General features: G+C 37.4%; 15 protein-coding genes and 2 pseudogenes across 15 annotated transcripts; 9 read left to right on the forward strand and 8 right to left on the reverse strand. All coding sequences in view use genetic code 6, as the record gives it.

Moving 5' to 3' along the window:
- Window positions 1-969: 969 nt before the first annotated feature.
- Window positions 970-1449, forward strand: SS50377_26322 (Cysteine-rich membrane protein 2; annotated as a pseudogene).
- Window positions 1450-1806: 357 nt separating this feature from the next.
- Window positions 1807-2028, forward strand: SS50377_26323 (uncharacterized protein; the record flags this gene model as incomplete). The annotated part of the gene is made up of 1 exon (XM_067910132.1): window positions 1807-2028. The coding sequence occupies one exon, from the start codon at window positions 1807-1809 to the stop codon at window positions 2026-2028; it is 222 nt and encodes a 73-aa protein (XP_067762888.1).
- Window positions 2029-3739: 1711 nt separating this feature from the next.
- On the reverse strand, window positions 3740-5515 carry SS50377_26324 (Cysteinyl-tRNA synthetase; the record flags this gene model as incomplete). The annotated part of the gene is made up of 1 exon (XM_067910133.1): window positions 3740-5515. One exon carries the CDS (start codon window positions 5513-5515, stop codon window positions 3740-3742), a length of 1776 nt encoding a protein of 591 aa, XP_067762889.1.
- An 877-nt stretch (window positions 5516-6392) lies between these two features.
- On the forward strand, window positions 6393-7067 carry SS50377_26325 (uncharacterized protein; the record flags this gene model as incomplete). The annotated part of the gene is made up of 1 exon (XM_067910134.1): window positions 6393-7067. The coding sequence occupies one exon, from the start codon at window positions 6393-6395 to the stop codon at window positions 7065-7067; it is 675 nt and encodes a 224-aa protein (XP_067762890.1).
- An 18-nt stretch (window positions 7068-7085) lies between these two features.
- On the reverse strand, window positions 7086-8126 carry SS50377_26326 (uncharacterized protein; the record flags this gene model as incomplete). The annotated part of the gene is made up of 1 exon (XM_067910135.1): window positions 7086-8126. The coding sequence occupies one exon, from the start codon at window positions 8124-8126 to the stop codon at window positions 7086-7088; it is 1041 nt and encodes a 346-aa protein (XP_067762891.1).
- A 71-nt stretch (window positions 8127-8197) lies between these two features.
- SS50377_26327 (PTHB1 N-terminus-containing protein) lies at window positions 8198-10666 on the forward strand (the record flags this gene model as incomplete). Its single annotated transcript, XM_067910136.1, has 1 exon — window positions 8198-10666. One exon carries the CDS (start codon window positions 8198-8200, stop codon window positions 10664-10666), a length of 2469 nt encoding a protein of 822 aa, XP_067762892.1.
- Window positions 10667-11574: 908 nt separating this feature from the next.
- On the forward strand, window positions 11575-12117 carry SS50377_26328 (Hypothetical protein; annotated as a pseudogene).
- Window positions 12118-12137: 20 nt separating this feature from the next.
- SS50377_26329 (uncharacterized protein) lies at window positions 12138-12431 on the forward strand (the record flags this gene model as incomplete). Its single annotated transcript, XM_067910137.1, has 1 exon — window positions 12138-12431. One exon carries the CDS (start codon window positions 12138-12140, stop codon window positions 12429-12431), a length of 294 nt encoding a protein of 97 aa, XP_067762893.1.
- A 58-nt stretch (window positions 12432-12489) lies between these two features.
- On the reverse strand, window positions 12490-13449 carry SS50377_26330 (Serine palmitoyltransferase 1; the record flags this gene model as incomplete). Its single annotated transcript, XM_067910138.1, has 1 exon — window positions 12490-13449. One exon carries the CDS (start codon window positions 13447-13449, stop codon window positions 12490-12492), a length of 960 nt encoding a protein of 319 aa, XP_067762894.1.
- A 30-nt stretch (window positions 13450-13479) lies between these two features.
- On the reverse strand, window positions 13480-13701 carry SS50377_26331 (uncharacterized protein; the record flags this gene model as incomplete). The annotated part of the gene is made up of 1 exon (XM_067910139.1): window positions 13480-13701. One exon carries the CDS (start codon window positions 13699-13701, stop codon window positions 13480-13482), a length of 222 nt encoding a protein of 73 aa, XP_067762895.1.
- A 15-nt stretch (window positions 13702-13716) lies between these two features.
- Window positions 13717-18591, reverse strand: SS50377_26332 (uncharacterized protein; the record flags this gene model as incomplete). The annotated part of the gene is made up of 1 exon (XM_067910140.1): window positions 13717-18591. The coding sequence occupies one exon, from the start codon at window positions 18589-18591 to the stop codon at window positions 13717-13719; it is 4875 nt and encodes a 1624-aa protein (XP_067762896.1).
- A 109-nt stretch (window positions 18592-18700) lies between these two features.
- SS50377_26333 (ThiF family protein) lies at window positions 18701-19141 on the reverse strand (the record flags this gene model as incomplete). The annotated part of the gene is made up of 1 exon (XM_067910141.1): window positions 18701-19141. The coding sequence occupies one exon, from the start codon at window positions 19139-19141 to the stop codon at window positions 18701-18703; it is 441 nt and encodes a 146-aa protein (XP_067762897.1).
- Window positions 19142-19413: 272 nt separating this feature from the next.
- SS50377_26334 (uncharacterized protein) lies at window positions 19414-21456 on the forward strand (the record flags this gene model as incomplete). Its single annotated transcript, XM_067910142.1, has 1 exon — window positions 19414-21456. One exon carries the CDS (start codon window positions 19414-19416, stop codon window positions 21454-21456), a length of 2043 nt encoding a protein of 680 aa, XP_067762898.1.
- Window positions 21457-21799: 343 nt separating this feature from the next.
- SS50377_26335 (uncharacterized protein) lies at window positions 21800-22156 on the reverse strand (the record flags this gene model as incomplete). The annotated part of the gene is made up of 1 exon (XM_067910143.1): window positions 21800-22156. The coding sequence occupies one exon, from the start codon at window positions 22154-22156 to the stop codon at window positions 21800-21802; it is 357 nt and encodes a 118-aa protein (XP_067762899.1).
- A 574-nt stretch (window positions 22157-22730) lies between these two features.
- On the forward strand, window positions 22731-22952 carry SS50377_26336 (uncharacterized protein; the record flags this gene model as incomplete). Its single annotated transcript, XM_067910144.1, has 1 exon — window positions 22731-22952. One exon carries the CDS (start codon window positions 22731-22733, stop codon window positions 22950-22952), a length of 222 nt encoding a protein of 73 aa, XP_067762900.1.
- Window positions 22953-22982: 30 nt separating this feature from the next.
- Window positions 22983-23942, forward strand: SS50377_26337 (Serine palmitoyltransferase 1; the record flags this gene model as incomplete). Its single annotated transcript, XM_067910145.1, has 1 exon — window positions 22983-23942. One exon carries the CDS (start codon window positions 22983-22985, stop codon window positions 23940-23942), a length of 960 nt encoding a protein of 319 aa, XP_067762901.1.
- Window positions 23943-24000: 58 nt separating this feature from the next.
- On the reverse strand, window positions 24001-24294 carry SS50377_26338 (uncharacterized protein; the record flags this gene model as incomplete). Its single annotated transcript, XM_067910146.1, has 1 exon — window positions 24001-24294. The coding sequence occupies one exon, from the start codon at window positions 24292-24294 to the stop codon at window positions 24001-24003; it is 294 nt and encodes a 97-aa protein (XP_067762902.1).
- Window positions 24295-24313: the final 19 nt, after the last annotated feature.

Below are 24313 nucleotides of genomic sequence, written 5' to 3' on the forward strand. Positions count from 1 at the left end.
GGAATTGTCGGTATATCTTAGGCGTTATGGATTAATCTCGAATCATTAGGTAGATTTTGCGAAAATAGTTAAATTAAGATGTGCTATAAATACTAATAATTATAATATTATTGTATCAATACACAAAATTATGATTTATGTATTACAAATATAAAACATTGTGATACTTGTTTACAGAGCTTTAAAATACTAAATGTGCTTACTGTGCAGATTCATAATTTCTAGATGGATCTTTGTGCATGTAAAATTTTTAATAAAGTTTTCGTAAATTAAATGCAGAAACAGCATACTATAACGTATATTAATGAAAAATAGTGTTACTTTCTTCATTAGGTGGGAATTTATTAAATAGGTTATATGATGGTGGTTGTCTAATACTAATTAAAAATATTAAAAACAATTGGATAATTGGGTAATATTTTAATAATTACATGATATTGAAACAAATAACCAGAAAATATATTATAAAAGAGATCTAAAACGAATTTTTAATAAACCTTCAATTATTTATTTCATCATTATATAAAGATGTATCAAAATTGCGTAGTTAAATGCAAACTCGTATACATCATCAAAAAATTAATTTTAGAATTATTTAATTATGATTAATACTAATTATTAATAAACTTTATATAGACAATCAATGTGAGCAATTTATTTATCCCTATAAAATTAACAAAAAATAATTGTAATCTCTATTAGAATTTTTATTTTACATATATTTCTATTATATAATATTTATGGTATTTTAAAATTAGAATAGCATTTCACAGTATTCTACTATACTTTACAAAAACTGAATGAGATAAAAATTACTATTTTATCTATACAGTTATTATTTTAGAAAATATAATATACTGATAATAACTATTAAATATAAGTTTAACATTTATTATTTGATATATAAATATATTTGTATAATATTAATGTTAATAATTTTTACAAAACAAAAGTATTAATCTAGATAAAATGATTAAAAAATCTTTAGCCTACCGTGAAAATCTTATAATATTTAATGGTGGTTGCCCTGTAAATTAATAAAGATTAGATTTAGAAACTTGTGTACAATGCATTAATGACTAAAGTTGTGGAAAATTCATGTTTTGTTATCATTATAAGTGTACTATTGCTGAAAATTTACCTCCTTTTGGTTAAAGATGTGAAACTAACGAAGACTGCGGCTTACTTTCCTGTTAGTTAGGATAATGTACCTCGTGTATTGAAAATTAATCAATGGGGGCCATAAGATGTATTTTCGGAGCATGGTAGGATGGAAGTTAACAATAACTTAACTTATACAACATTAGTTTCGCTGCAGTATTCACTATTTATTCATTTATTTGCTTTCTTTGTATAATAGTAATTTTTAGGAAGTAAATAAATGGAAAAATTAATGAAAAGGTAATATCTGGAGTTATTGCTAAACCTGTTTTGGTTCAGCTGTTATGAGTTTTTAATTACATAATTATTAAATAAAAATTATTTATTTACTTTATAATCAATTGAATTTTGTAGATTTGAGTAATTAAATTTGATTAGAATATGTTTTAGGGTGTCTTCCTTTTAATAAGAAAACACAAATACATTGTTATTATGTGAATTTATATATAACATATTATTCATTAAAATATTCTATTTAACAAGTTAGAACATAGAATTTAAAAAGTAATTAAATAATTTATACTTCGTTATAGTTAAATTTTCATAATTATTATATAAACAAAACAATTTAAAAATGACTCTAAAAATTCTATTATTTTCATAATATTATATAATATAATAATCAAAATTTGTTAATTACCAAAAATGAGTTCTGTGGGTGACCTTGCTGCAATAATGGAGTATCGTTAAGAAAGGATTGATAGTCAAAATAGGAAGATTATTATATTATATACCATATGTTTGCTTTCAATAGTTTATTTTATATATGAACTTTTCTCACTTTATGCAAGATCTTCTAACCCTAAAGATTACATTGACAATTTACTTAATTATTGGTATAGTATGATCATTAATAGAGGAGAATGATGAGTGTTTTATTATTTGCAATTTAGTTAATTTAAAAATTATATTTATACGTAAGTATTGAGATTATTTAAATGAGAACATTTTATGCTAATAAAGTATCGTGTATACTTATTAAGTAAATCTAAATCAGATATATTAATATATTAAGAGATTATATTATCAGATATAGTTAATTTATCAATATTTTTAATTTGATTTAAGCTAATTGATAGCAACTTATATTGAGATAAATTGTAAAATATTTGATTAATTATTATAATAATAAGGCTAAATTATAAGATAGAAGTAAATATAATTTGGAATAACAAATAATAAATATAATTTCATATGATAATATTATAACTAGTGAAAAAATATATAATTTAATATTACTGATTATCGTTTTTAGTATTGCATTAATTTTATCTTCATACAAAATAGGTACATAGTATATTAGTCTATCCTCGTACATTGAAGATCTAAATAAAAAATGAAAGAGTATTAAACAAGATATAAACCAATTTTGTATCTTAAAGTATTATTTGGTTTATATGCAATAATAGCGTCAGCTGGTAGATTTTTAGTTATGAATTTGATGGTATAACCCAAAAATATAAATAATTCTGTTTTAAGGTTCCAGGTATTTAATTTTTCACTACTGGAATCGGATGTTTGTTATCGCATTGTCTATAAATATCTATTGGCATTAATTTTCACTAGGTAATGCACCAAATATTCTAATGAATTCGATTTGTATAGAAAGTTAATATCTATGTCTTGTAGTCTACTTTTCCCTTATTTTTACTTAATTTTTATTAATATATCATATGGAATAGTAATTTAGAGTAAACCATATATATGTTATTTACTTATTTAAATTTTAAACCGTATAGTAGATCTATTTTCAGAATGCTATTAGTTGTAGCAATTTCTAAATCATGATACTATCTTATATTGTTCACTACTTGGGTAGATTTCGAAAAGATAAGGTTAAATATTACATGAGATTTATTTTAGGTACATATTAAATGAAAATTTTATTTCAATATACTAGAGTCCTGTAAATCGTTTTTAATACTTTTTCTTACGCAGGAAATACATTACTATGTTATGCAATAATTGAAAGTATTTTCCCCTATGAAACAAACAAATTGAAAATTAGTAATATAGAAATTTTAACATATGCTAATTGTTTAACATAATTTTAAAACTTCATGTTTGAAACTTATGACAGATGAAAGGTTATATTATTATTGATTTCTAATATAGTCTCATTATATTTAGTCAAAATTCATATTAAACAGTTATTATTTTCACTTTTGTTAGCAGTAGTCCCGTAAATATCGTTCTTATTCAATATATCATTATTGTTTATTTTTATCATCTCTAATGATTTATCCGGATTTACAACAAATTAGTTCGCAGTCAGAGCGTATTTTTGTAGTTTTTCATGCCGGCATACCTATAGAAATGCTAATTTATACCCAAATTTACTTCAACCTGCTAAATCGCCTGAACCTCATTGAGCTTGGTCATTATAAGACGTTTGTTCTTATTTTACTCTAGGTTGGTGTTTTGAGTTTCGTGTTTATGCCAGTTTCTGCTTCTACGAGGTGACTGCGCAGGTCATATTCGAATTTCAGCTCAGATGTGAAGCGTTCTTCAACAAATACAAGACAAAGCACATCCAGCAGTGGCTGCTCAAAAACCTGAAAAAGTGATTTTGTACATATCATTCCTTGCCAAAGTACTTTTCGTTCAGCTTCTTCCTGGCCTCCCATTCCTTCACCAGCTTCTTGCCCCTGCTCTTCGCGATCTCCTCCCCATTCACCTTCTACGGAATGCCCCTCTCGTCGAAGTCGCCGTAGCTCTCGTCGTTCTTGAACATTTCTTCTGCTTTTTCGGCCGCTAAGAGCCTCTCGGCGTCTAGTTTCAGCTGTTTCTGCCTGTTAAACTCATTCTGGCGGTCGGTTTTGGCCTACTTTTCGAGCAGCTCGCGCTGCCTATCAACCTTGTACTGGCTAGCATCGATTTGCTTGATGGTGATTTCTGCGGCATCCTCGATCAAAAATCCAAGATTTGGCAGCTGATTGTCACGCAGGTCATCGCACAAGGCCAAAATCTGGCCATTTTGTAGGCTCTGTGCCTTGACATCTTGGCGGAATTTTGCCAGCACTCTGACAATTTCGAACTAGTCGTTTTGCCCCTAATTTTCAATTTTGAGCCCCAAAATTTCGAAGTTTGCCTTCAAAAACTCAACGGACTGGCTCAGTGGTAGAATGTGTGGGGTTCCATGCAAATACTGCTTGATTGTATCCAAAAATTAGAGCAGCTGCTTCAGAACGGATGGGTAGTCAAAATCCGCCTTAAAGGCGCTCAAAACTGAGCTTTTAACAGCAATTAGCTGCTTTAGAAGCTCATAGTCTGACCCTTTCATCTGAGCGTAGCCTTTTTGGCTCTGCTTGAAAACTTGCACATTTTAGAAGAATGAGCGGATTTTCGACTCGATGGAAACCGCGTTATCGAGCTGAACCAGCGTGTAGTTGATGTCAGAGGCGTATGGGACGTGTAAAAACAAGATTCTAATCTGATTTGCGCTGTAGTTTTCCAAGACGTCCTGGATTGTCTTAAAATTCATTTTAGACTTTGACATTATTTCGTTTTCAATCCTCAAGTGTCCGGAGTGCATGAAGCCTTAAATGCAGTTTCCGCAGAATTGAGTATCCAGAACTTCTTTGCCTAAAAATGCTTCTAACTGAGCGATTTCATTGGCGTGATGGGGGAATTGGAGGTCCTTTCCACCCAAATGGAGATCGAAGCCATCGAATTTGTTCAGTAAAACCTGCTATGACATCACAGAGCACTCTATATGCCAGCCTGGCCTACCTCTCCCGAACTCTGATTCCCAAAACGGCTCATCTGGCTTGGCAGCTTTCCAGAGCGCAAAATCGAACGGAGAACGTTTCTCTTCGGTCCTGTTCTTCATAGACGCACCGTCAGCTGCATTATTAGCCTCAACTTAGTTCGAATTATCAAAAATTCTGAGCTTTGGGTAAGTAAAACCTGCAGCTTGGAATGCTTAAACATCAAAATAAACAGATCCGTTTGATTGATACGCAAAGTTGTTATCAATGATCTTCTTAATAAACTCAATTATCTCGGGTACAAATTCAGTAACACGTGTAATGACTGATGGAGGGTTGATGTTGAGATCTTGTAAATCTTTGAAGAAAGCGTCTTCGTTTTACTTCACTAGGTCAGTAAAAGGAATTTTCATTTCATTTGAACGATTGATGATTTTATCATCAATATCTGTTATATTCAGTTGATAAATCACAGTTTTGTTAAACACTTTCGCTAAAATATTACGAATAATATCAAAAGTAATATAAGTCCTTGCATGTCCAAGATGGGAAGAGTTATATACTGTTGGACCACAAATATAAACACGAAGTAGATCTTATTCTGGGATAGCTGTTTATGTATTGAAAAGGTTATTTTTATACATTATTAGTGGAGTGGTAAGGAGCGGAGAAAGATACAAGGATATTTATATTAATATTTGTATAACAACAAAAGGTATTATAGAGAGTCACAATTAATTAAAAATAATACTATAATCTTAATAAAGATAAACATAGTCTTTGGTAAAAAACAAATAGAAAATGTAATTCTAACTAATTTTTAATTCTCATAATTAAGAGATAAATATATAAAATGATGTATAAATCATATAGTACATAAAGTTTCATTTTTTTTAATAACTAAGATAGACAATAAATTAAATTTAACTGTATAATAGCATTATTTATTAAAAATACGATGCTAGACCCGTAATTATAGGTTTTAGTATAGGTAGATAACAAATGATAATATTAATTTGTGATCGAAGCTAAAAATTGGTAGTATATTAAAACCGACGGAATGATTTGACTAAATATTATAATATTATATTATAAAATATTTGATTAGTTTTTTGAAAACACTTTTATTAATAACATGATATATAAATTATTTTTTGATAACAATAAGAATGCCTGTAAAGTCAATGAGCAAGAAATCATCAAAAGATAAAGACCTAACATTTGACATTGACAATGATTCGACATTTAAAGAATTATAAAACCATATAGATCTGAGCAAAAGCTAAAAAGCCTCGTTATCTTTAGGTAAAAATGATGATATTGATATTATTATAGATGATTGATACTATTTTTACTACATTTAATGATAAAATCGAATTTCGTGATATTCTTTTATCTTTTTTTATTTTAAAAGTTATTATTATACAGTTAAACGTAAAATAACTCACCTACTTATTAGTATTATTATATTATAGTATTAAATATTTTGTTTTATACTGCGCGCATTCCCCTTCTAAAAAAATGCCCATGATGAATCCTCACACAAAATTTGATAACCGCTCAATAGTTCATGAAATTTCACTTCGTCCTGAAATACCTGATCGTCAGCGTGCAATCGAAATTCTCACGGCCGCCATGGAAGCTCTTAAAAACCATGCTATGGACACTCTTCGCGCTCGCAAGGGTATTATCATCCCTGGATTTGGTACTGCTTTTTACGAAAACTCTTTCGACAAAACATACGAAAAACCTGTTAGGTAGCTCAGATTTGTATTTGATACCAAATTCTTAGAAGATTTCAAACTTAAATCCCACATTTTGCAAAAGCAGTCGTCCTTCGACGTCCAGGGCATGGCATTTATCGACAAACACGGTCCCATGAACAGACTAAATTTCAACGTTATCGGCTCCTTGGCAGGCTATGATCCCCGCGACTGCAAAGAGGGCTACGAGCTCTTTATGCTGGAGCTGAAGAGATTTTTGCGCGCTGGAAGAGACGGAAAAGTCGAATTCGGCTTCGGAACCTTAACAATCGACAACTATAACGCAAAATTCGAAATCAACAAAATGTTGCTGCAGGAGCTCGGCCAAACCGGCGTTCTGTGCACCGTGAAGACTGCGCAGGCATTGGTGTCCACGATCGGAACTTTTAGGCCAACCGAGAGCATGACGGGCGTCTTGTGCGTCAAAAAATGATTTTTATCCATTCCTCACTCATACCCTCGTGTCCATGGCGACCGCGAACGCCTCGCGCTTCCCGCCGCTCAGAACCCTCAGAATCCTTGCTTTTCCCTCGAACTCCGCGCCGTTCTTGACGACCACCCGGCAAATCGACCTGCCGAGCTCCACGACCCTTATATCACCACTCCCAACAAGCTCCTCGGCCCAGTTCGTGAAAATCGCGCTGTCGCCGACGATTTGGGCCACTTTCTGACTCTTGCAGCACACAATCAGGAATTCTACGAGAATAGGAACGGAATTCGAGTCGTCTATATCAGTTCCGAGCTCGCTGATGAAGCGTACCAGCCCCGTCGAGATGCTCTTCTTCTGGCCAAGAATTTCGTGCAAAAAGCGGTCCTGGAAGGGCAGGAACTTGGTGTGGATTTGCGTCAAAACTGCAGCTAGAACTGAGAGCAGCCAGTCGCGCGATTTCGTCGAAATCTCGACGATCTCCTTCTGCTGACCGTTCAAAACTACGGCCAAAAGGAGCGAATTTGAGCAGGAAATTGGGATTTTGATGCACAGGCTGCTGATCTGCTCCTGGATAGCTGTGCTGTTCAGTTTCGCCGCCCGCATGTAAAAATTGTACGCAAAACTACAGTAGAAAGAAAGAGCGAAATCTTAATATGAAGATATCATAATGAAGTTGTCTGCGAGAAAATCTGCCGCTCCGTCGATCAAAAATTTCGATGCGGCAGCAGTAGCAAGAGAGGTGTAGATTGCTGAGTAGTCAGGCGCTAGGAAGTCGCGTTTTGCCGTTTAGTTGGACAGTTTTGGGTCTGTTTCTACCTGCTGCTCAAACTCAAGCTAGGATCGTTTAAAATGGGAAGTAAGAACCTGTAGCATCTCCAATTGGAAAAAAACCTGATCTAATATAATAAATTCATCGAAAAAATCCAAAAAATCGTCCAAGTTTAACTGTTCTAACAGAGGAACCGGGTCAATTACATTTTAATGGATATACTATATAGCAGAAAGAAGATCTGGAAAAGGCTCTGGTCTAATTGACTTAAAATACTCAGCTAAAACGTCCATTTATAGAGGTTCCTGAATGAAATATTATATTATAAATATAAATAAATTGTGATTTTTAAACCACTTCATAAATGTACCCAATTCGAACACTCAGTTCAATTTAGTCTGACATTGGATAAGATATTGATACTACATTAACTGCAAATTTATTACGTATGAAATAAGTGCAGCTAATTACGGGGTCAACATCTGGTAATATATAGATTTTTAAGGTATCGCAAACACCTTCACCGCAGGATTTGCTTATTAACCACTAAACTTCGTCTGCTATTGTTGGATTACAAGTTGGATTTTTTTCATCTATGCATAATTCCTTGGATGATTCTGAACGATTAGAGCTAGCTGTTATTCATCCAAATTCTATAGAAATTCTTTAACCAAAAAAGTCATAGACTAATTCAATTGAGTTATAATAATTAGTATCTATTTAAATAAATAAAATAGGTTCATTTACAGTTGCACATAGACCTTAAACTTAACTAGACGAAAATAAGAACAAGAGAACATTTATTAGTTCCTATCTTATTATTAAAACTTTTGACTCACAATTACTATTAATTTAACGTAAAATTCTAGCTAAGCTTAAACTTTCTTTTAGGTATTCTCTCCCTTCACCAATATCATATTCACCGCTTTCTGATACTTTAATTATATCAACTTTCGAATATTCAGTACTTGCTATAGATTTTTAAGATTTACTAACATAGCAGGATAATTCTTTAGCATCACAAGATGAAGAAAAATTAAAGGTCAAATTTGAAGTAGTATTAAATGATAGAATATAATAATTACATTGTGGAAGATTTTTCCGTTCAGATTCGTAAAAGACAGGAGAGATTTGTGTAGTAACACCACGTAACATAGTATTCTTCGATTTAACTGGAAAATTAGTTAAAGAAGTTAAAATAGATAACCTTGTAGTTAAACTGAGTTTTATTTATAGCCAGAGTACAAAATATTCAGAAATAATATCTACCTTGATTTTAACTTAAAATTCTATCTAAATCTTAAGTTCTGGAATAATTAAATGGAAAGGCATTTTTAGTGAAAAATTAGTTGTACAAACAGTAAAAGACGACTAGTCTCTTAAAATAGTTAAATAAGAAGAGGAGAAACCTTAAGAGAACGAAGATGAATTTATTATTACCCCAAAACATTAAATATAACAAAAATAAACATTTAAAGCTCCTTTAAAAGCATAAACTGCAACGAACTTTTAACTTAATTAGGTATTGTTTCCTATCTGTATTTCAACGTCATTTTCAATATCTCAATAGTTTCATGCATCAAATATGAAAAGCTCACCTTTAATTTTAGATTAACCTGGATATTTTATTTTAACATATTCAGAAGGATTGTAATAAGTTTCCTTTTTCGGTACAACCTAATAAAATTTTTCAAAATTTTAACCTATTGCTATTCCAACTTCATAAATTTCTAAATAGATTAAAGAACAGTTATAATAAGAACTTTAGCAGACAAATCAAGAAAATAAGGAGAACGTAGATTAGCATCTTAATATAAAAATTGCTAATATAACACCAACATAAAATGGAATTGAAACTTAATTTCAGATTGAATTTGAAAGTTCTTTAAATGTTACAAATCTTACAATTTAATTATCTGCTTTTAATTAAAATTTTACAACCAGTTTTGATAATAAGGGCTCAATATTTTAAATTGATGAAGTACGTTCTTTTAAAAAGATAAATACAATATGTACTATTACATTCCCGTTAAATTTCTTTGTCTCTTATCAAGAAATTGGATTTTTAGCCTGCTCAGAGTATAATTTTTAGAGTTTAAGAACTTCAGTTTTTGTTCCATTATCATTATTATCATATAATGTCTTTGGACCTATTCCAACACAATAGTTTGCATATAAAATAGATTTATAATTTGAAATTCCATTCTAATCACTAAAGCACTTTTTAGCTCAAAAATCATTCCCTGAGGAAATATTAAACGAATTGGAAACTAAAAGCTTAGGTATAAAGAATTTAGATGGATCAATTGCTTAAATATCACAATTAAACAATTCTACTCTCCAAGTATCTTCAAACAATATAGAGTAAATATTTCCAGGACTTGATTTTCTTCTTAGTTATGAATTAAATTATTTGTTTAACTTCGATAAATCTATAATAATTACAGCTATAAGTAATTTGAAAAACTAATCTAAAACATAAAATGTAGTTAAAATTGAAGATGTTTTAGCTTAAATATTATAAAAATTTGGAGCAGAAAATGAAAAAGTTTCTACAAATTTGAATGGAGTATATAGCGAAAGGGAAAACTTTGGTGAAAATATTGAAGTTATAACCGATTATATAGAAGGTCTATGTAGTAGAATTACTAGTGGAGATAATTCTGGAAAAATAGAAATAGAAAGACTGCGTGGCGTGGCATGTTTATTATGTTGTCTAAAGTATAAATAGGTTGATGTAATTAGCTAGGAGCGAAAAATTAAAACTGGATTTGGGGATAAAGAAGGCTTTGAAGGTATTTTTGGAACTAAACTTGAAAATTTTTTAGACTGATTGGAAATTTTCATAATTTACATATTAATATAACAGTAAGTAAAAGTCTAATATATGAAATTATATATATGAGCCATTTTTATATGATTACTGAAAAATTTAATTTCACTTAATAAAAATTCTTGCTAATGGAGATTAGTTGGGCTAACTTTAAGAATTTTCATTTCTTATAACAAAGTCATTTTAGTTTAAAAAATCATTTATTTTAAGTACGGTAGGTTCAAATGTAGGAGTATTTGTAGAATTCTTTTGAGATATTGCCTCTTCACAATAGGAGAACGAGCAATCTATATCACTTAGTATAGGTTTAAATTTTGTAGTATATGTATTTTCATTTATCGAAAAATTACTAGTGTTCTAAAATAAATTTGACTTAACTTTTTATTCCATTATCACTAAATGAAATGAATAAGTAGAGAGAAATTTAGTGTATATATCATCATTTTTTAATAATATCTATAAATTATGCTTAATGGCTGCTATTGGCAGTAAATCTGCTGCTTTAATGTAATGATTCATTTTATAATAATATTTGTAAAACTCTAATCTATTTTTATATGTATTTATAAAGAACTAATTATTTCTATTTTTAACATTTTAATTCCTTTATAATTATTTCTATAAATAATAAAGTTATATGATTTGTCATTTTATACACAAGTTCTCTAATATTTTCATAAATATGTACTACATGAAATTTTTATGAGAATGGTTTGGTTAGTAAATAAAAATAGGAGTGAATAGTAGGATTAAATTTTTCTGTTTTTGGATAACAAGTTAAAATTAAATATCTATTTTAATCGATAGAACAAACTTTCTAAAGTAAAACTTATTTTTGAGAGTGGGTAAGTAAATATAAATACTATACTTTGCCTATACAGTCCCCAAAATTTTACAAAGCTACTTATTAGTACAATTCCGGAGATGTTCATACTCTGAGCGCAGGTCCGGGAGTTTTGCAGGTGTTGGGCGGCGGTGTTACTATTTTGCGCCCAATATATACTTTCGCGAATACCGCCGTATATACCTCTGTATGCGGTATTCCACTTCCCTAATTATTCAAAATGCAGTCGGCCCAGTTCGTCGCATACTAGGCCCGGCCCCAAAACCAAGTGCAGTGCAACTGCAACGTCTTCTACCTCTGCGACACCAGCGGTGCATGCGTGCTCAGGCGCGACCTGGCACTGGGCCTGGCCGCCGGCGGTGCTGTGCTGGTCCTGGGCGTGGGCGCGTGCTGCGTCGTCTTCTGCCTGAACCGCAGGCACCGCGCGCCGAAGCAGCCCGAGCACGTCCCCCAGGAGCGGGTGCTCCAGGCGCAGTCCGGTATCGTCCGCCTGGGCCGGTCCCTCCCCGCAGCGCCCCGAGCCGGCCACGCTCCCAGCCTCACGGGGTCCGCGAGCGTGGAGGTGTTCGGACAGAGCCTGCCGCGGGGCAAGGTATTCATAATCTGAGGCGGCACCACTCCACCGCAATGCGCGACCAGTTCTCCACGGCCAAGTCCTACGCCTGCAACACCGCCATCTCCCGCCACTACCGCAGGCGCCCCCTGCCGCCGCCCGAGGTGCAGGCCTTCAGCGGCCACCGCCCCGCGCCCTCCTTCGACCGCCAGACGGACCGCTCCTTCCACGTGTGCTTCGTCCCGCACCGCGGCATGGGGCGCCAGCTGCAGTGCGCCTGGGGCCAGACGGAGCCCTTCCGGCCCTTCACGCAGGACGCGCGTCACCGCGGCGGCTTCCTGGGCGAGGGCTTCGAGTTTGTCGAGTGAGGTTGACTGTGTCGCGTAAATACCCCGCGTGGTACTCCGAGTGAGCCAAGAACGTCCCTCACTCGCACGCGCGGTCCAGCTCGGGGCCGCCCCACTCCTGCCGCACGCGCAGCACGCGCCCCGCGTTCCTGGCGTAGAAGCCCTCCACCTCGAGGCCCCGGGCGCGCAGCTCGGCGCAGTTGGCCTCCAGGCGGGCGCGGTCGCGCACCAGGTCCAGCAGCACCTGCACGAGGGCGGGCGGGGCGCTGGCGCTGAAGCAGTACCCGAGGCCGCCGTAGCGCTGGTTCTCCACCAGCAGGCGGCTGCCGCACACGAAGCCGCACGAGACCCCGTACGCCGCGTGGAAGCAGCCCGCCACGAGGTCGAAGTTCCCCAGCTCCGGCTGCAGCGGCGCCATCAGGTTGTTCAGCAGCACGCGCACCCCCAGCGCCGCCCCCACGCGCTTCGCGAGCAGCAGGTCCGCGGGCACCGGGAAGCCCGCCTCGAAGCGGTGCGAGTCCACCGCCAGGAAGGGGCGCGCGCCGGCCAGCTTGCAGCGCAGGGCCGCCATCTCCGCGGCGAAGGCCTCCGGCGCGAGCGCCCCGAGCCCGGACAGGTCCAGGCCCACCGCGCGCTGGGTCTCGGCGCAGCGGGCGAGGTTGGGGGAGCTGCCGGGCTGCAGCAGCACGGTGTCGCAGCCGCACGCCCCGAGCGCGCTCTGCACGGCGGTGCTGGAGCAGCTGTAGAGCACGCAGGGCAGCCCGTGGAGCCGCTCCAGCGCCATCTCGAGCTGCACGTGCGCGGCGAAGGTGCCCAGGAAGCCGCGCGGCCCGCAGGACCCGAGCGAGTAGTGGCGCAGGTAGCACGCGAGGCGGTCCAGGGTCTGCTGGCGGAGGCCCGCGGGTTCCAGGAACGCGTCCGGGGCGGCGCTCTCGGGGGGCTGCACGGGGTCCGCGGAGTCGGGCTGGCGCAGCTGGCGGCGCACGGACTGCGATACCGCGAGGAGCGCGAGCGAGGCGATGGCGAGGGGCCTGAGCATTTGTGGCCGCGTAGGGTGTAGGGCAACCGCTCACTCGCTCCCGGACAGCGCCGCCTCGCGCCCGCGCAGCACCTGCTGGTAGCGCGTGGCCAGCGCCACCTCCGCCCGCGCCGCCGTCGCGTTGAAGGCCGCCACGAGCTGGTCCTGGCGGCGCGCGAGGTCCGGGGGCAGCAGCACCGGCACGGGGGCGCCCAGGGCGAGGTGTGCCAGCTGCTGCCTAGCCTCCAGAAGCGACTGCTGCAGGACGTTCATTGTGGAGCGGAAACCTCACTCGACCAGCAGGTCATACAGGAACTCGACGAACGGCTGGCGGGACCCGCGGAGGCGCACGTTCGCGCCGTCGAGCTCCACCTCGACGCGCTGCAGGTTCACCTCGAAGACGAAGCCGCCCAGCTTGATGATTTTCAGACCCGGCACCGCGCAGTCGCGCTTCCCGAGCTCTTTCAGCAGCGAGCTCGCCTCCCGCCGGACCGCCTGGTCCACGTGCTGGAACTCGTCGAAATTCACGAATGCAAGGCGCCTGACGTCCCCGGACAGGCTCAGCGGCTCCTCCTGCTGCGTGAACAGGCGCTTCAGCTGGGCCGCGATTTCGGAGTGCAGCTCCGCCATACCGTCGCGGAGCTGCTATTGTTCGGCGGATACGGTTTCGTAGTTCGCCTGCAGCCCCTCCCGCTCCTTTTCGAGGCTCACAATCGCCTGCGAAATCGCAGTTTCCAGCCGGTTAGAGCTCTTCGAAATCTCACTCCGGAAGCCGCCCGTGATCGTAATGGCCGTGTCCGCGGTTTGCTGAATCGCGTCCACCTGGCTTCCGATTTCGGAGATCTAGCCCTTAAATTTGGCGTAGATCTGCTCGTTCGCTTCGCGCTGCTGCTCCGTTCTCCTGATAAAGTCATAGATTTGGTCCGCCAGCTGGAGCTTCATAACGCCGAAATCGTCCATAATTTGGCTAAATCCAGAGCCATAGCCACTCATAATGGCAGTGAAATGCTGCAAATTGGCGCCGTTGATAGCCTTCACCTCCTTGCGGACGTCCTCATTGAATTTTAGGACTTCAGTGCTCACGGTTTCAAAATTGTTGTCTATTTCACTGCGGAAACGGGCCAATTCCCCCTATTGGAGCTCATTCAGAGTACTGCTCTGGCGCATAAAAGTGTCCATTTATTATTCGATTTTAATGTTGTTTTCAGTGTTAAATTCTTCGAACTTTTGCAGAAGGAATTCTGCTGAATCACGTTGATTTTGTACTGATTTATGGTATTGAGTAATAAGTTGCGTATTTGCATCAGTTTTCAATGTTAACTGGCTCATATGAGATTGGAATTTATTTGACATCAATTGCTTTTGTTCTAATAGCTGTTAGTTGAATAAATTTTGAACTGACTCAAACTAGGTGTTTAAATCAGCTCTAAATCTGCTAATAAGCTCTGAGTAAGTTTCAAATACACTCAATGCATCTTATTTTAACTGGAATTAAAGTTTTTCGTTAGTTTAGGCTTTCGCTTCACAAGATCCTTTCATAACTGAAAGTTGATGTTCTAAGCTTGAAGTTTGACTGAATACTACAGATACTCGCTATTCAAATTTCTAATCTAACTCTATTGCTTATAACGTATTATTATTATGAACTTATGTGAATTAGTGTCCAAACTCTTAGAATTTATCTTGGACGTGACCAGTTAATACATCTAATTTGCCATTAAATTCTACAACATTGTCAAACGCATATTTCATTGTCTAACTTAATTACTCTGCATTTTATTGTTAAATTGATTTAACTGCATCAGACAATAAGCTTGCCACTAAATGCCTTTTTAGATGTTCGGTATCAGCTCTTATTGTAGCTAGTGGATTTTATATCACAGACACTGTGAAGTCTGTTTAAACATAGGTTTTAAAATCGCCAAACTAAGTTCCAAGTAGATCAATCTTAGTTTATGATGATCTTAATGATTATTAAAATTTTTATATTTGCTATTATATAGAATAGTTGGAATGACTTTCTTCATATTGTTAAACTAATGATGCAAACTAAATTTGTTGATCTAAAGAATTTTATTTTTGAAGTTAGAACTATTGTTCTGCATCTTTAAACATTCGTGTTATTCGTTCAAAGGATTTATCTGATGTTCTTAATACTAAACTAATTTCGTTTTAGAATGTATCTATGAAAGATTATTATTATTACAACTTTTCTGCTAACGGTGAAATTGTCGATATCTGTATATTGTTATGCTCTATCTTTGAGTCAATAAGCTTTGTAAATGTTTTTTCGATGATATCTGGAACAGATCTTTTGAAAGCTTTCACAGATGAAATTTAATCCTAAATAATAGTATCAAGCTTATTAATATGGTTATCAATAGTATTGAATTATTTATTATTTTCAATTATAATTTATGATATGCTATCGGGTATCTATTCGAATTCTTCTTATTTAACATAACATACTTTAGAGGATAATTAGTTTAATTAAGCATAAATAGAATCTAGAAGGGTATCTTTAACTAGCCGTTCGCTTACTGACTCCTTTGCCACAATCATCAATTAAGAAAACTCATGCTTCTGATTATGATGTGACTCTACTATATTATGATAGAAAGTTTCATTCTCAGTACGTGTCATATTTGCAGATGATTCAATTTTATCTAAAATCTAACTCTACATATCCGGTAATATTTACTTAACCATTTACATATTCTTTTTTATTAATTACTAAAGTATTTTCATTATTGCATCAGTCGACTCATCTACTGATGTCTCTATTTCTTATGCATAAGTAGCATATTGTAATTTTGATTATTGTTATGCCTTATCAAAAAGTTTAAATAACTCTTTCCTTTATCTACTGCATTCCTCTACTACATCAATATATGGTTACAAATGTTAATTTTCTGGTACTAAAAACTTTTGAAATTAATTATAAAGCATAGAAACCTACTACTAAAGGTTACCTAAATCTTTCTCAACTACATCATCTACTCCAATTTAAGGTCTTGTACTGCTAATTAATTAACGATTTATTTCCGAATAATTTTTAGACATATGTAAATTTACACTTTCAACTTAGCATTAACAGGCTTGCAACGCTGCTTTATATTTTGCAAATTCTGATTAAATTAAGCCTTATGAATTTTAAAGAATTAGCTTTGTCGAGTTGTTATCTGATATTATACTTTCGTAACTATCTCGTAATTGTATAAATTATTGCCCTATTGTAGAGACTTCATGCAGTGTACTTTCTTAATAAATCTTCTGCTTCAAACTCAATTGTTCTATTTAATCCTAAAAAACGCTAATTTGATTATCGTAGATGTCAGAAAGCGATTTAATGACCTCGCTGCTGCACTAAACCTTAAAATCATCAAAAAGCAGCTAATCGTCCATCTTCACTTTATTCACGCTAGTTTTCGCCCGCTCTTCCTCCAACAAGTCAATCATGTCAATTTTCAAGCTCTTAGCTTGACTATGCAGCTAATTGAGAATGTTGATTTTTGTAGTGTTTATATCACTTACTTATTTAGACAATTAATCGTCCACTGTCGCCCTCTAATCCTTCAAATCAAGCGAAACCTACTGCATCTGCTGACTCAAATTGCGTAATTATTCTTCTACTTTGATCTGGTACTCATTGAGAATCTGCTTGCCTTTAAACTCGCTATTCTGCGAATCCAGGTCGTACTTTTAGCTCATTTTTGCGGTCTGGACTTGGATTTGCTCTACGATTTTGCTGTTCTCGGAGACCAAATTCTGGAGCTCCTGCTGCCTGATTTGCTAGAACTGGAACTGCTGCTGAATCTACGATTTCACCTCTGCCTCGTTGTGCTCCTAGTTTTGCACTAGCTGCGCTACAAACTGCGATTTGACGCTATTCAGCCCGTTCAGTTGCCCTACTTAGATCTCCTTCAGTTTCTGTTCGTTTTGGAGCACAAAAGCGTTGAAATTGTCGATTTTGGTCGAAAACTGGCCCGTAATTTCCGCGCTCTTCTCCTCTGCTTTTGCGATGAATTTTTCGAATTCCTGACCGATCAGGCTCGATTTGAAGAATGTGACGTCGTTAAAAGCAGAATTTACGTTTAATTGGACCATCTCATCAATATCGCTGATCTGGGCCTTAAATTGGCTGATCTGTGGCTCGTTCACGTTCTGCCAGCTGAGTACCTCCTGCAACTTGCCCAAAATCTCCAAATTCTGGGCTTCGAGGCTCGCAATTCGCGCACTTTAGCTGTCGCCGACGACAGAAACGCGGCCGTGCAGCTCCTCTAGCTTCGCACTGAGGCCCAAAACGGGCTCGCGTACGCTGTCGAAGCGCAGATTCAGGTTCTGGAAATCGCGCCGCATCTCGATTTGGGCCTGGCTGAAGCCGTTCAAACTAGCGTTTTGGTTAGTGATTTGGTCGTTGATTTTCGCTTAATTCTCCTTGATCAGGACCTGTGCGTTTTCGACAATTTTGTCTAGCTTCGCGAACTGCTGGTGCACGGTGAGTTCGTTGACCTGGATCTTCTGGTTCTGGGAGAGCAGAATGTCGCCCGTTTTGCTTGCGTTGCTGTCGATTTTTTGCTGTATTTGAGCCTAGAAAAGGGTATTTTCTAGCTAGTGATTTTAAACGATTTTGTATTGTGTTTAGAGCTCAGTAAACTAGGTTTATACTTATGAAGATTCGTTTTAAATTATATTTTTTACTTCTTTTAGAGTTTGTTTCAAAGTATCTTTTGAGTCGATTAATTGGAGAAGCTTATCGTTAAAAATGCTAATTTACTATTCAATGTAATTTTGGATTATATCTTGTTGGTTCTAGTTGTTTAGTTCGAACTGAATGTCTATTCTGTCTTGAGTTTCGTCTTTAAACTAGGTAAATGCTTAAAAGGACTATGATAGCTACTATTTTCCAGTTTAGATTTCAGTTTAAAGCAAATTATTTTATTTTAGCTATTCTTATCTTAAATGTGTAATGTTTTGGGTGAATTCATCAGATTTGTTCGTGAGTAATTCAATTTTTTTATTTAGTTTCTACTCTGACAGCTAAATTTATGACAAGGTCATATTATGGTCAGAAATTGGTACCTATACCATGTCCTTAAATTCTTATAAAGCTGAGTAAAACTCTTGCTAAAGTGACAAAACCATTGTTTCTAAGGTAGTCATTATTGGAGCGGTAATTAGAATTTATTATTTAGGGTAACCATAATATAATAAAATATTTTTCACATTGTTAAAGTCGGTAATAATTATATATAACTCTGATCTAAATAATTCACTGAAAATTTTCATGTCGCTATAAAAATATGTCATAAATTTGCATAAATTGCTCTGCAACAATGTAATTGATATTAAAGTAACCTAAGTGTTGTTCAATATTCCTTAACAAACCAGCAATGTCTGTATTATTGCTAACAAAATTTTATAAAGTAGCACTGTTAAGAAAATAAACAGAATGACTTTTTTTAAGACTTTTTTATGCGCGTTTTACAGATTTTGGGGTGAACTAAATTATTGGTATAACTATTAGTGACGCATTATCTGGAATCGATGTACCAATACGTTTTCGTGAGTACGGAATATCTTTTCCATTTGCAAGAACTCTAATTTACTAAGATTCGAGTTTTATTTATAGCGAAAGTTATTTAAATAGTGCAGCTATTGTTGTTTTCTTCTCAAATTAAAGAGTTTAATCTTTATAATGTAAGTTAATCATTTATGAAGTGAGCTGTATTATATAATTATTATATATAATAATAAAATTTAGTTTGTTTGTTTATCTTATTATTCAAATAATATAATTATTAAACCTGAATATATTCAAACTCTACTTGATCATAATTTCAAACAATCAATAAATATATGATAATAACCTTGAATCTTATCTTTCCAGCTGTATTAAACAAAGTTTACTCTTTTATGCAAATTTTATATTTTATTAGATAAATATTATTATATAGAATTAATAATAAGCACGTACATAAATCAATGGAGTCAATTTAATTCTTTTCGACGCCTACAGATGATAAATTTTTTATTTTAACCCTGCGTGGTATGGTGTATCTAGTATTTTTAGATAGTCTTTATTAGCTACCTTATTATTATATTTAATTTGATACTTTATAAGAGTCGTTATTGTTTTGTGTTACGCTCTAATCAATTATAGTTACTTAGGCAAATTTTTTACTTGGGGTAGAAAGACAAAACTCTTAGTCTTCGTATCTCCTTGCTACATGCAAACAAGTTAATTCTGTATTTTAAGTAACAGATATCTTCAAGCTATCTTTTAAGACTAAACGACCACATCAAGTATTTTCAGAAGAATTAGTTAACATTTTGTTAATAAAGCCTGAATTCTATATCATTCAGGATAACCTATTTCCATTAGAATTTGAGGTAAATAATTTTTTAAAGCAACCATTTGATTAAATAGATATTAACTTATATAGTCTTTACTTAGGTAAGCTTACAAATTGCATCACTATAAAAAATTAAAGATAAGAACTATTTATGGAACGCAAACTTGACTTCAATTTCAATTTATTAGAGATTTCTACAAATATGAAAATTTGTTAAGATAAGTAGCTTATTTTACTCAATAATTAAATACAGTTACCAAATTCTGGTCCCTTTAAATTATTATAAAGACTCTCAAATATATTAAAATTAGACACTAATATCTTTACAAATGATATTTTCTCAGCAGAATTGGCTGGTTTTATTTGCTCTAAAGTGGCACAGTTAAAAGTACTTTTTGAGTAACAGTCTTAATTAGATATATAATATCAGTTTTATTATGTTCCAATTTCATCTGAAATACCAATATTAATAAAAGAAATAAACTAGCTAAAAGTTTCATTTAAAAATTTTGAGAGACGTGTTTTCATGACTCCTTAGCTATGTAAAATTAATCAATTAATTATCTAGAATAATGATAATATAGGAAAAATCAGTATTTATTTCGGAGTTTAAATATCCGATCTATAATTAGTTTTCTCTGGTAACTTAAATAGCAGTTATATTCAGAATTTTAATATTACAATTAATGACAAGGTTACTAACTTCTTGATTATTGATAGTAATTCATCTAATTATGATATTTTGGGGATTGGAGAAACTATACAACGCAGATTTGGGTTTACAGAAGTTTAAAAATCTTTAGAAATTAGTACTATAGATATGAAAAATACTACTATTATTGATACTAATTTACCTAAATTAGAATCTCCATAAACTCCTGTTAGCATCAATTCATTAAATAAATCAGTTTTTTATACAGGAGATTTAGAATTAAAAATCAATTGTAAATAATGTATATAATAAGAAATTTTATGTATTAATGCATAGAAGAATATAGAAAATAGTCTTTATGATTCTAAATTATTACATATTTTCGGATTTAACTTGATATCAGGAGGTGCTTCGATACTAAATAATCTCCTATGTAGTGAAGGTTTTGAGGTAAAAACTAACTCTCCTCTGACTTTTTAAATAGCATCAATATATGATATTTTTGATGCTGAAATTTTGACTTCAAATAAAGTATTCATGAATGGTTAAGAAAGTAATAAATTAGACTAAATTAACTAGTTATTAACTGTTGAGGTATGGCCCGAAAATGATGTTATTAAAATTTCAAACATGATTTTTTCGAAGTGTTAAAGTAATGTTTTATAAACTATAATTAAAAATAAATAAAAATCTGTTCCAGTGTTAATTCAACATCAAGGAATAGAAAAAAATGGAAAGATACAAATCCGGTTAAAGCGATACTCTATCGTGACTGTCCTAGATTTTAAAATATAATAATAATAGAAAGTCTAAATTGAATTTCTGAAAGATTCTGAAGGCCGTGGATTCAGTTTTTTAGAACATGGTCCAAGCGGGAACGAAAAATTTGAAATTTCATAAGTGCACGAAATAACTGTGTTAACAAGCGGTAAGTATGAGTTACGACCGCCTGTACGTAGTCGAAGATTTAATATAATTGGTGCTTCTTAGGTGCAAATTTTCGGCTGTGAAGAGAAATGATGTCAATTAGATTTATGCACAGTAGTGTATTCAAGATTTTATATAACATCCTAGATATCATTAAAGTATATAGTTTTAACAATTCAAGGCTTGTTAAACATATATTCATTCTATAATTATTTAGATATTTGTAAAAAAAATTATTTGCATTTAAAAATAATCATAATTCCAACACAAATAATAATAAATATAGTTATACATGGACCGCAATAAAAAATAGTATTAAGTTTTGTTTCCTCAGCTGATTACTAAAAATTCTCAGCCCATTTTATACAAAATTATTCATATTTGAAACCTCAGTTAGCACTTATTATGGATTATTTTCCTATTTTTCTAAAGTACTTCAGATATATACTACAACTATCTGTTTTCTTATCATAAGTTGAACAGTTGTCCTACTGACAAAACTTGCACTAACGTAATTATCCAATATATCAAGATTTTATTTCGCTATATATGTAAACTTATCCTTAATCACTATAAGAGGAACGCTAGCATTAGCATTATCCATTTCTATCAAGTTAAAAACCACCATAAGACGTCTCACAGTATTATTTAGATTCACAATATTAACAAGTCTTTAAACATTTCGTACATCTATTATGTTCTAAATCACAATAAAAGTATGGATATTTACAATCATCACTAATATTAGAAGCGGTTGGGATATAAAATTATCTGTTACTCTCAAAACCTTCATCACATATGATCCATCTATTCATATTACACTATAAGCAATTACTTAAGTGTTTGATATATCTATTATTTTTAATATATTAACCAGTATGAAATTTTGACCTTTTTTAATTACTGCACATCTAACATCCATAATAGGTAACCATGGCGTGCGGTTACAAAATTATTCAGGTTCAGATTAATCTGATCATTTTGTACATGATTATTGTTTATTTATGTGGTCTTCTATATTGTAAAATCTTTATGCATGTCATAAATAAATGCCAAGTGAGCATATAGTCGTCATTTTACAAAAAAGTTTCTGTAATAGATATCTTATATATACTAAATATTTTAGTTTTGAACTAGTTAATTATTTAGTAAATTAGATGAGATTAGCAATAAATTAGAATTACATAAATTGGTTATTAGAATAAATCCTACCCATGTTGAAACAATAATTTTGAATTAAGTATGTTGATCCCAATCTGGTTTTGTTTTTATACACATAAAATTAATCAATGTTAATGATAATGTCTATTTTTTGTTTATTTAAGTTCCTGTATGACCTGCTGGTCGAGTGAGGTTTCCGCTCCACAATGAACGTCCTGCAGCAGTCGCTTCTGGAGGCTAGGCAGCAGCTGGCACACCTCGCCCTGGGCGCCCCCGTGCCGGTGCTGCTGCCCCCGGACCTCGCGCGCCGCCAGGACCAGCTCGTGGCGGCCTTCAACGCGACGGCGGCGCGGGCGGAGGTGGCGCTGGCCACGCGCTACCAGCAGGTGCTGCGCGGGCGCGAGGCGGCGCTGTCCGGGAGCGAGTGAGCGGTTGCCCTACACCCTACGCGGCCACAAATGTTCAGGCCCCTCGCCATCGCCTCGCTCGCGCTCCTCGCGGTATCGCAGTCCGTGCGCCGCCAGCTGCGCCAGCCCGACTCCGCGGACCCCGTGCAGCCCCCCGAGAGCGCCGCCCCGGACGCGTTCCTGGAACCCGCGGGCCTCCGCCAGCAGACCCTGGACCGCCTCGCGTGCTACCTGCGCCACTACTCGCTCGGGTCCTGCGGGCCGCGCGGCTTCCTGGGCACCTTCGCCGCGCACGTGCAGCTCGAGATGGCGCTGGAGCGGCTCCACGGGCTGCCCTGCGTGCTCTACAGCTGCTCCAGCACCGCCGTGCAGAGCGCGCTCGGGGCGTGCGGCTGCGACACCGTGCTACTGCAGCCCGGCAGCTCCCCCAACCTCGCCCGCTGCGCCGAGACCCAGCGCGCGGTGGGCCTGGACCTGGCCGGGCTCGGGGCGCTCGCGCCGGAGGCCTTCGCCGCGGAGATGGCGGCCCTGCGCTGCAAGCTGGCCGGCGCGCGCCCCTTCCTGGCGGTGGACTCGCACCGCTTCGAGGCGGGCTTCCCGGTGCCCGCGGACCTGCTGCTCGCGAAGCGCGTGGGGGCGGCGCTGGGGGTGCGCGTGCTGCTGAACAACCTGATGGCGCCGCTGCAGCCGGAGCTGGGGAACTTCGACCTCGTGGCGGGCTGCTTCCACGCGGCGTACGGGGTCTCGTGCGGCTTCGTATGCGGCAGCCGCCTGCTGGTGGAGAACCAGCGCTACGGCGGCCTCGGGTACTGCTTCAGCGCCAGCGCCCCGCCCGCCCTCGTGCAGGTGCTGCTGGACCTGGTGCGCGACCGCGCCCGCCTGGAGGCCAACTGCGCCGAGCTGCGCGCCCGGGGCCTCGAGGTGGAGGGCTTCTACGCCAGGAACGCGGGGCGCGTGCTGCGCGTGCGGCAGGAGTGGGGCGGCCCCGAGCTGGACCGCGCGTGCGAGTGAGGGACGTTCTTGGCTCACTCGGAGTACCACGCGGGGTATTTACGCGACACAGTCAACCTCACTCGACAAACTCGAAGCCCTCGCCCAGGAAGCCGCCGCGGTGACGCGCGTCCTGCGTGAAGGGCCGGAAGGGCTCCGTCTGGCCCCAGGCGCACTGCAGCTGGCGTCCCATGCCGCGGTGCGGGACGAAGCACACGTGGAAGGAGCGGTCCGTCTGGCGGTCGAAGGAGGGCGCGGGGCGGTGGCCGCCGAAGGCCTGCACCTCGGGCGGCGGCAGGGGGCGCCTGCGGTAGTGGCGGGAGATGGCGGTGTTGCAGGCGTAGGACTTGGCCGTGGAGAACTGGTCGCGCATTGCGGTGGAGTGGTGCCGC

The sequence above is a fragment of the Spironucleus salmonicida genome, chromosome 6, assembly GCF_000497125.1.
Source record: "Spironucleus salmonicida strain ATCC 50377 chromosome 6, whole genome shotgun sequence".
Lineage (NCBI taxonomy): Eukaryota > Fornicata > Diplomonadida > Hexamitidae > Spironucleus > Spironucleus salmonicida.